Raw genomic sequence first — 12,216 nt, 5'->3', positions numbered from 1 at the left:
ATTTTATTCATCTTCTCATAATTTAAAGGCCATGGTATGTATTCTGGATTTAATAAAAACCTGACATAGATTAATAGGTTTATTATTTTTTTTATGGGCTTTAAGTAGCTCCTGAATCAGATAACTGTTGTGGCATTGTATGTTAGTACTTCATATACTGTGAACTCCACAAGACATTCATTCAATTTATACACATATTTAAAGTTTCTGTAGTTCTGCATTCTACACTGTTGGTTTCTTATTTGAAATTATTTTCATTCTATTTGAACATTGTCCTTTAATGATAGATTTGATTAGTGTATCAAAGGTAGTACAAGGATAAACAGAGAATAGTATTTTATCCACTAAATATTGCTACCTTTATAATCTGTATTAGGTTGACATGAACTTCATGATTAGAGTTAAAACCAGTTTCCATTTTTAAAGGATCTTTCTTTTGGCTACTGAATTTTAACTGTTACTTAGTTTTAGCAATTTTAAAATATCCAATTAATTACCATCTGTTTTAAATTTTTTCTTTAAGGAGTCCATTATCATTGTTGTTTGGTCTTATCCCTCCCATAGTTTCTGTAGTCCTTTCTCTGTTTTTATAACAGTTGTATTGGGAAGTGCCTAGGTGTAGTTTTCCCCACCCCACCCACTTTATTTTATGTGGTGTTGAGGACTGATCCCAGTGCCCCACACATCTGGGGCTCGTGCTTCACCACTGAGCCACAACCCCAGTCCTATTTCAGTACTACACCTCAAACCCAGGACCTTGAGCCATGTGCTCTACTATTGAGCTACCTCCCCAGACTCCTTGCTCTTTCTCATAAGGGACTAGGGTCTTAGTGCTTTCCAAGCTATCTTTAATCTCATAATTCTGCCTCTGCCTCCTGAGTATCTTTGACTGTAGGTAGGTCACCATACCCAACTATTTCTTGGTTTTATAGTTTCTAATCCTTTGACAAAATTCGTAATCTTTTTTTTTCCTCTTTTGTGGTGCTGGTGTTTGAACCCAGAGCCTTGTGCGTGCAAGGCAGCACTTTAAGAACTAAACTATATTCCCAGTCCTAAAATTCATAATCTTGACTTTACTTTTTTGACTATACAAAGCACAGTGATTTTAAAACATGTGCGGATAACCCCATTTGTTGGTTTCCTTTTCTGTGGGATTTTTTCTCACAGAATTTTGTCTTATGGAGTGCCTGATCAGTTTTGATTGGCCAACATTGTTGTGATAATTATAGATGAAATTTGAGGACTAAGACGAAGTTATCTTCTTATAGAAAAGTGTTGAGGTTACTTGAGTAAGATTGTCACTTTAAACTTAGTCAGCAATTAAGTAATTCAAAAATGACTTGTCTTTTCAATGTTTCAGTATTGTTCCTTTTAGATTTTTTGCCTGTTCATCACTTAAGTGTGCAGTACTTTCTAATCTAAACTCAAAGGCTAGGGCTTTTATTAAGGGTCCCTTTATTGGTAGCCTCTTTTTTTCCTCTAAGCCCAGGAATTTAATGAAGGCTTGGTTCAGACTCATATCTTTGTGTTATCTTCAATAGGAGAAAATTACCTTAAAGCACCAGCCTTACTTGTAATTCTGAGATTCCTTTTTCTAATGGATCTTGGCCACATACATATATCTTCACTGACTTTTTAGCTTGGATCCCTTCAAACACAATTTTATATTCTTATAAAGATGTTTTGATTGTTCTTAGTGCTCTCAGACTAACTCTTTGATAATTGGAAACAAAATTCTCTCTTTTCTTCAAGATTCAGTTTTCTCCATATTCCTTCTTAAGCCAGTGGGGAAAATTATTATATTCCTTTAGGCATCATTTATACCTGAAACAGTGAGCTCTTTTATTCTTTAGCATCTTACAAGGTAACTAGTATATTATAGCCACTCATAAAATACTTGCTGAAGAATTAAATTAGAAGCTATATAAGAATATATAGTCCCCTTTTTCTATTTGGTATCAGTAATCCTTTTTTACTGCAATTCTTCTGATTTATGGAAAATTAAGTTTCAAGTTAATTATCTTTTGAATTGGAACTATGGCTAAAGTAGTACAAGGATAGCAGAAAATAGTATTTTTTAAATCATTAAATGTGGCTACCTTTGTGTCAGTAGATGAACATCTTGAGTTTTATGATCAGAGTTAAAACTTCTCAGTAGATAATACTCTGATAGTGGGTCAGTTTGGCTTCTTTTTCTGTTTGATAGACATTATCAAAACTCAGATTTGTCTTTTTGCTTAATTTACAATTCTTTTGAAATAGATATCTAAAGTGTGAAAAATATTCTGTGGTTAATTGCATAGCTAAAAGACATATTCTAGAAGATTTTTTCTTTGACTGACTATATCTTTATTATGGTACCAGTCTTGGATTGAGAAAAGAGTTCCTCCATGACAAAGATATACTTAGTGTCCTACCCATGGCAGAAACGAGAAAAGAATTATCCCCTGCTTTATCCTAATATGTTTAATTATGTTAGGTTGATCAGTCCTGATCTTCCACATTGAAGTAAAGTGAGTTTTTATTATCTTACACACAGGAGACTTGCCCTTGGGGCACATGTTGTTTTCACATTTATTTTATTTACTGGTAAGTAGAGAATTAAGAGGAAAAGTTAGAAAATGTAAGTGATTTGCCAGAGTTTGATTTATGAAATTGCAGGTTTGAATTCCTATTTTATGTGCTTAAGCATTTTATAGAATTGTGGGAAGTGATATTCACAAAGAGAAACTTTTGATTTGATAACTGCCTTTATTTTAGGAAACTGAGTCAAGAAGAATGTGAGAGACTAGAAAAAGAGCAGCAGCTGTCAGCTGCAGATGAAAAGGTGGTTTCCGCTGTTCAGGAAGTTAAAAATTACAAGTGAGTTCAGTTTCTAAAGGAGGGTGTCAATGTCTAATGAATTAGTGTTAGCTTTCTTTTTAATCTTTTTTTTACATTATGTAGATAGAAGAAAATAGCACGGAAGTATAAATAACGAGAGAATATGAACACATTTAATTCACACAGGAGAAAAAATAAATTTCAACTTAACAAATGAAAAATGTTAACAAAAATTTACTTGTACCCAATGGGCAAGACCATAGGGAACTTGGTCAATGCAAACAGTTCTGGGGGTTTTGTATGTTGTAGTAATTCTTTAAGTAATCAGTTTGCTGTGTGTTATATCAAAACCCGCAAAAGTGTGGCATTTGATAGACCTTGGAAATCTTCTATGGATATAATTTGAAAAAAAGAAAAAAAGTTTTAAGGAGGAAGATATTTCTAGCAGAATTACTTGAGAACACACTGATGAACAGTTAAGGAAATTATAATTTATCAATTCAGAATCTCTAGCAATTAAATGATAAAAAAGTTATTAGTATTAGGTTTTTATTTATTTATTTATTTTTGGTGCTTTACTACTAAGCTACATCCTTAGACCTTTTTTTTTTTTTACTTTGAGACAGGGTCTCAATTGCATAGGTTCCCACTTAATTGCTGAGACTGACCTCGAACTTGTGATCCTGCTGTCTCAGCTTCCCAATCATTGGGATTACTGGCATGTGGCATTGCACCTGGCCTGAAGTATTAGTTTTGATCACACTGGATTCATATAACTATAGAAATGTTTTTTTTATGTATGATAAAAGTCTTTAAAAGTATAGCTGATGGAATAAAGGTAAAATGGTCAGAATGTTTCAAATTTTATTCAATTGTTGTAATTCTTAGGCGGAGAATTGAAGAGATGGAAGAAGAATTACAGAAAACCAAGCGCTCATTTAAAAACCAGGTAGTAATTAATACTGTCCTGTAGTTGCAGAATTCTTTGATATCTAATACAGACAATTATAGGCTATTATAATGAGTCCCTAAAAACATTTTTTTTAATGTGTTGTCTTTTTCAGATTGCTATGCATGAGAAGAAAGCTCATGATAATTGGGTAAGATTTTTTTCCCCCTTTTCTTTATTTTTTGCATAGCCTACCGCAACTGAATTTGAATATTTTCTCTTTAATAGCTCAAAGCTCGTTCTGCAGAAAGAGCTATAGCTGAAGAGAAAAGGGAAGCTGCTAATTTGAGACAGAAGTATGTGATTTTTATATCTTACTGTATGTTTTATAGTGTTTTAAGGTTATTCTAGATATTATCTATGATTGCTGTTTCATAATTCAGCCCATTCTTTCTCAATATTCAAGACTACTGGAAATAACCCAAAAGATGGCAATGCGGCAATATGAACCTGTGATTGTAAAACCAATGCCAGGGAGACCAAATTTACAAAATCCTCCTCAGAGAGGTAGGGGGCACTTTGTAAAAGGAGCTATTTTATTTCTTGGGTGCAGAATGTATGTAAATTACTTTTTATTTCTGTGTGTAATGGTTATGAAATAATCTGAATGATTTGCTAAAGCGGGAGGTGTGGGGGTTGGTGTCAGGGAGAAGGCTGCCTTAAAGTAGTAACACGGCATTGTTATCTTTAGGTCCACTGAGCCATAATGGCTCTTTTGGTCCATCCCCTGTGAGTGGTGGAGAATGTTCCCCTCCACTGACAGCAGAGCCAGCTGGGAGACCTCCTTCTGCTACTCTTAATCAAAGAGATATGCCTAGAAATGGATTTGGTGAGCATTCACATGTTGCTTTATAGTAAACTGCTTCAAGGTTTTGGTTTTTTTTCCCTTTTGAATATTCTAATGAAAACATAGAATTTGGGCCTGTACAATATATAGAAGATGATTTCTTACTTTATCTTAGTGAATGTTTTCTGTAAAATCTGTTCTAGAATAGAAAACATTTTTTTTTCCTGGAGGTCCCTGTATTGTTTTTTTCTTTTAAATTTTACACTGTGAAGTGTAAACCTTTATCTTTAAATTAAATCTCTATGGTGTTCCTTTCCCAAATATTATAAAAGTAGCCTTAAACTTTATGTGGCATACATATTTCCAATGTGAAATATTGAGTCTTATTTCCAATTCTAAATAGGACTGTAGTCTTGGTAAGATTGGAAGTCAGGTTATACAGACTAAAGAAAAGCCAACCTACACATACTTCAAGTCTATAGCTTAAAGTTTAGGACCAGTACGTATTAATTTGCTGTTCTATCAACCCAAGGCAGTTCTTTATTTTACTTAAGTCTCTTCATAAATTGTGATTTACGTATTGGGCAACCCATTTTTTTAAATAAATATTTTTAATTGTAGATGGTGTGGTGCTGAGAATCAAACCCAGTGCCTCACACATGCTAGGCAAACACTCTACAACTGAGCTACGACCCCAACCCCTGGCCAACCCATTTTTAATGTTGCTTTCTAGTTATTGTTGAACCCTGACCTGTCCACCAGTGGTTTATTTCTTCTGAAAAATACATACAAGCGCTCTGATCTTTCTTTACCAAGGGTCAATGGATGGACCTTTACCTCGTACACAATGGTCTTCTGAGGCATCTGGGAAACCCGTTGCCTCTGGTAAAGAGACCAAGTAATTTCAAAGAATCTGTAATTGTGGATGCAGGATTTTTATTCTTTTCATGTTAGAATAAGTCTGAATCCATTCTTTGATCTCTAACAGACCCAGGATGTGGTCCAGCTCACATGAACAGCAGCTCCAGAAGTTCTTCTCCAGCTAAGGTGACGGATGAGGGCAAGGTAAGTTCTGTAGTTACTGTGAATCACGTGGTCGTGCAGGAACATGTAGCTTTCCTACAGTACTTGCTCTTTGCTTTATCCTTCTTTGTGTTCTATTTGTACTATCCCATTTGTTTTTTAAAAAGCAAACTCTTCCCCAAGAACCTGAGACCCTCTCAGTTTCTACCATTACTTCTTTGACTGAGCATCCAGTTGGAATAAGTACTTAGAGGTTGAGAACTGAATTGGGTTTTATTCTGTGCATTTCTGGGAAGGATATTCAGAGCATGACACTGATCTTGTTTGCTTTAAACGGCATGCAATATTGAGCTTACTTTTCTCCTTAACTTGGAAATGTGGCTTAAGTGTGTACAACTATAATGAACTACAGAATGTGAAAAGTTATCACTTTAACTTTATATGGTGTTTTGTGTTGAATGATCTAAGGCAAAGTAAATTCATCATAAATTATATAATTCATCATTTTTACTTTTGTTTGGAAGAATGCTATTTAAGAATTCCTCCATTTGTGCAAACCCTATTTTGAGTGATTTGAATTAGATTGGTATCAGATTTTCTGAAACTGAAATACTGTTTCAGTGCAACAATGATAATCTGAAATGACCTCTTGAGCCAGTCCCAAGCAATGGTCTCATTTGTTCACATAAGTGCATTCTCTTGTAACTGTGTTGCTATTATATCTGGTAGGTCTTCTGCAGCTCTATAATAAAACAAATTTTTAATTGTTTAGTTTCAAACCCACTACTCATAGGAAATGATAAATCAATATCTCAAATGGTGTACAGTAAATGAAAGTAAATTATTAAAGCCTTGTCTTCCTAATTTGTGTATATAGCATTGTGTTGGAAAATACTTCTCAAGTTCCAGTGTATACATATTCCAGGAATATACATCTCTGGAGCAATCTAAGGGCAGCTTAGATAAGACCCCCAAACCCCTTTGTAGTAGAAGACTTAAAAGAGAGCAAAGACCCTTTGTTAGAGATGAGTAGAGGTGGGAAAAGCATGGCTTGGAGGCAAACCTGGGATTGAGACCCTTTAATATGCAGTGTGGCCTTCAACAAATTATGATAATCCATTTGCTTTTGTTCCCTCTTATTTAAAACAAGACAGTCTACTTAAAGATCTCAGAGGTTGAATAATATATGAAAGACTTACTGAAGATACTCTAGTAGCTATTATTACATGGGTAGAGAATGGATTTTTCATTTTATTCTGTTCATTCTTAATATGGAAGTAATGGGCTATTGTGATGAAAAGGAAGTGATGGGGAGGGGGGGGACTCCTTTTGAAATAGGTTGTAGTGAATACAGCATGACATACTGGTCAGAAATCATCTGTGTTAATAACCTCTGCCAGTCCTCTTGCCTTTCCCTTTCCTGTGCAGATATAATCAGTTACAAACTGCTCCCTCTTGTGGAATCCTTCTAACTTCTGTAAGCTGTCAGTGGGAATACACAGGAGGGGTGGGTAGAGTTTTGTTGCACTGATGGTGTTCTCTGGACAGGTGCCTGTTTTGGGTTTTAGCTTTTATCGGTGTTGGTACTTTGTCTTAATACATAGGAATTTTAAAAATTTTAACTGCTTTAAAATCTTAAATTGCAGGTTAATATGGCTATGAAAGGGCCCCCTCCTTTCTCAGGGGTACCCTTCATGGGCCCCCCTATGGGACCCCCGATGGGACGGCCTCCACCACCTCCCTTTTGGTATGGACCGCCATTTCAGCTCGGTGGGCCTTTTGGGCCTCGGCCAATTCCTCCACCATTTGGTATGATGATCTGAACAGTAGTGATTGACTTATAAATCACATTCATCTTTCATTTCTATTGCTTGCTAAAACAGTTTGTTGCTATCTCAGGTCTTAACAATGAAAGGATACAGCTGAGTACATTTTAACTTTTCCTCCAGTTTTCTGGGACATATGGGACACTACATAATCTTATACTGAGATAGGCAATAGCTATCTCATAGACAAGGATAAGGGGCTATATAGAGAAAAGCCAGAAATATTACTTCTGCAGATGTTTGTTGAAAATATGTTGATATGCACTGCAATAGATGGAAAGGTGGATGAGACACATGACATAACTTAAAATTTTGTCACAGATATGAAAATCCTATAGCATAAAGTTTGTAATCACCCATAATGGAAGCATAAGCAGTAGGTTATAGAATATAGAAAAGGAAAAGTCAAACCCTCCTTACCTTGAGAAAAGTCAGAGGGAAGTGTTAAAGAGGAGGATTTAACAGTGACCTAATAAATGTTGCTGATTTAATTAGGTGGCTGAGGAAGGCCTTTTCCAGGAGGGCATGCACCTTGATTCTGATGGCATGTGTAAAGTCCATGCTGAAATACATTATGAATTTTTAATGGATACAGTAATAAATAGTAAGATTTCCTTTTATCAAAATTTCTTTGATGTAGTAAAGTTCTTATTTCATAGTCTATCATCTTGTCATGGTAATATAGTACTTCCAAATATAAATGGAGCTCTTGTGAGATAGAAATAATTCTGCAGTTATATAGTAGGGAAAGAAAAAAAGATAAGCCTGGAGCTAGGTAGATGCATGTTTAAATCCTTAATATGTTGCTTCATGGCTGGTTGGCCAGGCTATAACCTAAACTTGTTCCATTTCAGTTTGCCTCATCTGGCAAGTCAGGATGTTCACCAGTTGATGTTCTAGGCTTGGGAGAAATTAAAGACTATATTAACATACTTGAAATCACCCAAGTTCAGAAATTTCTGGGTATTTACGTAACTTCCTTTTTATTTTCCAGGTCCTGGTATGCGTCCACCAATAGGCTTCAGAGAATATGCACCAGGTGTTCCACCTGGACAATGGGATTTGCCTTTTGACCCTCATGATTTTTTTCCAGGACCTGCACCATTTAGACCTTTAGGCTCATTTGGCCCAAGAGAGTACTTCATTCCTGGTGCCCCATTACCACCTCCAACTCATGGTCCCCAAGACTATGGGCCACCACCTGCTGCAAAAGACTTAATGTCTTCAGGCTTTAAAGATGAACCTCCACCTACACCCGATTCTCAGAGTAGTGAGGGCTGTTCACAGGCCTTAAAACAGGGCCCATAAAATTAACCTCTGACACTTAGTCAGAAAGTGGACTATGAACTAACTATTCATTGTGTTGAAGGATTATTGGCTTCAAAATATAAAAGTTTATTTTAAATGGTTTATGTTTTTAGAATGAAGCTGCCTTGGCGCAGTATACATTTGGAGCCAAAATATTTTCCCCCTAAATATCCCCCACTTAAACTAGAGTATCCTTCCAACTTTAAAACGTGCAATAAGGAATACCTTTGTTTTAGTTAATGTAGCATATACAATTGCTAAATGGTTTAGAATGTCATAATTATGGACATTTCCTGTGGAAATGCTTTAAGAACATGTATTTCCATTATCCTATTTTTAGTGTATTCCAGTTGATAACAGAGAAATGGTGTTTTATAACCTTAATTTTTCTCTTTAAATATCTGGTCGCAGAGACTGTTACACTAAAAATGTTTACTCAAGGATCATAAACTTCATTTTCCTTCTTGCTGAAGTTCTTTGTTGTAATAGTTCATAAAACATTGTTTATTAATATTTCCCAAGTGTCTGTTGATTCATTGGATCGTCATGAGACTTTGTGCCTTTGGGGAAGTATGTAAACTCACTCTCAGAACTGAAGATGGTGACTTGGCAGCATATTTCCTGTTGCTCACTGTTAAGGAGGCTGGCCCTTGGTCAACTGTGGACTTATACAGAGGAATTTCTTTTATTTGTGAGAAGTCTTATGGCTCTATTTTTGTAGCACATTCATGTACTTTTTTCTAACCACTGTACATGTGAGAATGGTTTTCTGAGAATGAGTTTACATTAGTAGCAAGAGTTGTTTGACCTGAAGTTCTACTGCTTTTGCCATTATTGCATTATAACGGTAAAATATAGGGTGGTATGTTGTGTCTGTAAAAAATAAGGAAATTTCTTTTAAAAAATGTACACACACACTCTTCTCTTTCCCATACCTTGCCACTGATTTTCAAGAAATATGATAAAAAAAATTAGAAAACTATAATCCTCTGAGAAAGAATGAATGAAACTCTAAGGCTTATAATGTCTTTAATCAGCAACTATGGGCTGAATTAAATTCTTTTTCTTACAGATACTCAAATATATTTTATTTAAAAATCAATTAAAGCAAGTCCTGAATCTGTAACTACTGTCTTTAAAACAATGTTTCTAAGAACTAGCTCTCCAGAGCTGTAATTTTAATTACAGCAATTTTAACAGTGCATTTTAAGAGGTTTAAGATTTAAATAAAATTATAAAAGCCTGGTACTTATGTTTACTACTAGACCATATTCTTCTATTCTTTAAATTTCTAGAAAGTAATAGGATTGTTGAAACCTAGAACATATCATTGTTCTTTTTATGTCCCCTAAGTATTCTCAAAATAGGGGCAAAAGCTTCAGTGTGAAACAAAATCTCTGTGAAACAAAATCTCTAAACTTCTGAAGATGACTCAGAATCAAAAAGAATGAGTCCGTTAGGAAGAATTCAATCTACATAGCCTCCATTTAATATCAGAAGCAGCAGCTGTGTGTAAGAGGAAAATCATATAATAGCTTATGCCATTTTTAACCATGTAAAATAAAATTTAAGTCACAAACACCAATTTTGAATGTCTTTCAACCTCTACAGGACACGAGGCAATGCTGAAGTTAGTATAACTTCTAATTTTAAAATAGCATTTAAATAAAGGTGATGTCAGCTAGAAAGATAGATTTTCAAGGAAAGGCAGATTTATTTTTTTATTCAAAGAAACAGTAGTTTTCCCTCTAAAGCCTTTTTTGTATTTATTCTATTAGTAAGCTATAATGCATTCTACGTAGTTTATCTGAGCAGTTCTGAACCCACCCATAGTTGCCTCTCCTTACATCCATCTGATTGTACCACTTCTGTAGCAAAGCCCAAGGTAGCTGCCCATATACCGGTTGTGAGAGAATACTGTCCCTTGATTCAATTATACTTTTGTATCTCAAAAGTTTTAGAAGTCCTCTCCAGCAAATTGTTTTTGAGTTTATAATAATCAGGGCTGTGGTTGTGGCTCAGTGGTAGAGTGCTCGCCTAGCATGCACAAGGCACTGGGTTCGATCTGCAGCACCACATAAATGTAAAATAAAGATATTGTGTTTATCTAAAACTTAAGAATAAATATTTTAAAATAAATAAATAAATACTAATAATCAGAATAAAGGAGACTAAATTAAAATAATCATGTTTTCAAAAATTAGGCCTTCCTCTAAGCAACGTTGGGTAGGCTGACAAAGAAATTGCCATGCGTCATTCCTACTTGGCAATGGCTCTCAGCATACTAGGGAGACTGAGGCAGATCACTAGATCAAGGCCAACCTGGACAACTTGTTGATATCTTGTCTCAAAATGAAATAAAAGGAGCTGGGGATGTAGCTCAGGGGCTGAATACCTGGGTTCAATCCCCAGGACCACACAAAATGTGCGCAATCCCTCTCCTATTTCCATGAAGTGAGGGTCCTTAGAGACAAGAAGGGATGTGGGGAGACACTAGGGCCTACCTAAACAAGCCAGTGTTCAAATTTCACATCTTTCTAAAATCTATTTCTAATTAGTTTGCTTGTTATATTTCTCTTACTAGAATCGAGGTCATAATTCCATGTTTCTACTGTTCTTTTCTTGTACACGTAAGCACAATTGAATTTTGTATATTGATCTTGAATCTTAACTTTTCTGAGCTCATTTGTAGGTTGTAATGGTTTTTGCTGAATTACTTAAGATTTTTGAAATACTATAATGTAGAGATGAATATAGATGTGAATGTAGATGGTAGTTCTGCTCTTCCAATCTAGATGCATTTTTTATTTGTTCTTTTTAATTATACATGCATTTTATTTATTTTTTATTCCATATGACATGACTAACACCTCCAGGTGATGGTGAATAGATATGGTGAGGGTGGGAATATCTCTCTTCTTTCTAATCTTAGGAAATAAAATATAGGTTTCAGGGCCAGGATCATAGCACAGTGGTATAGAGTATCCCAAATTTCATGAGGCCCTGGGTTCAATCACCAGTAATGCAAACTTTAATACAGATTTTATCATTAATTATGACATTAATGGCAGGTTTTTATGCGCCTTTTGTCAATTTGAGGGTGTCACTGTGTACTTCTTAATAAAAGGAAAGGGTGTTTGACATTGTCAATTTTTTTTTCCGCATATTTTGAGATGGTGTGGTGGGGTTGGGGTTTTGTATTCATGTGGTGTATTACATTGAATGATTTTTGGCTCCTAAATATTTTTAAAAACTTTTGTGCTACAAACGACATCATCCAAACTGTGGAAAGATGGCTCACGGGGTGGGAGAAGAGGCTGCAGTCACCCCTTGATGAGGTGTGGTGTGAAGAGCAACACTCAGTGAGAAGGGAGACAAGCCTTCCACATAAGGCGAGCAGAGGGGGTGTACCCATGTTCCTGTAAGGGACAGAAGGCTCGTCAGGGGTGGGACAACTCATCATCGGGGAAGGGCACACGGAAGCTGCAGTGACACACCAC

The 12,216-nt window shown here is 35.5% G+C and overlaps 1 protein-coding gene across 1 annotated transcript in view; it reads left to right on the top strand.

The window, feature by feature from the left end:
• The window catches only part of LOC143388938 (transport and Golgi organization protein 1 homolog), a 38,938-nt gene extending 30,198 nt beyond the window's left edge, over window positions 1–8,740 (top strand). Inside the window, exons 19-28 of the mRNA XM_077107994.1 lie at window positions 2,761–2,862; window positions 3,712–3,772; window positions 3,888–3,923; window positions 4,001–4,068; window positions 4,179–4,279; window positions 4,464–4,601; window positions 5,376–5,444; window positions 5,548–5,624; window positions 7,229–7,391; window positions 8,403–8,740. Of these exons, the coding sequence (XP_076964109.1) occupies window positions 2,761–2,862; window positions 3,712–3,772; window positions 3,888–3,923; window positions 4,001–4,068; window positions 4,179–4,279; window positions 4,464–4,601; window positions 5,376–5,444; window positions 5,548–5,624; window positions 7,229–7,391; window positions 8,403–8,716 (1,129 nt within the window). The 3' untranslated portion in view covers window positions 8,717–8,740. The remainder of the gene's footprint in view (window positions 1–2,760; window positions 2,863–3,711; window positions 3,773–3,887; window positions 3,924–4,000; window positions 4,069–4,178; window positions 4,280–4,463; window positions 4,602–5,375; window positions 5,445–5,547; window positions 5,625–7,228; window positions 7,392–8,402) is intronic.
• The last annotated feature ends 3,476 nt before the right edge of the window (window positions 8,741–12,216 follow it).

Source organism: Callospermophilus lateralis, unplaced genomic scaffold (assembly GCF_048772815.1).
Source record: "Callospermophilus lateralis isolate mCalLat2 unplaced genomic scaffold, mCalLat2.hap1 Scaffold_105, whole genome shotgun sequence".
In the NCBI taxonomy this organism is placed as follows: domain Eukaryota; kingdom Metazoa; phylum Chordata; class Mammalia; order Rodentia; family Sciuridae; genus Callospermophilus; species Callospermophilus lateralis.
The sequence above is the reverse complement of the archived record's forward strand: the minus strand, read 5'-3'. Positions and strand labels throughout refer to the sequence as shown.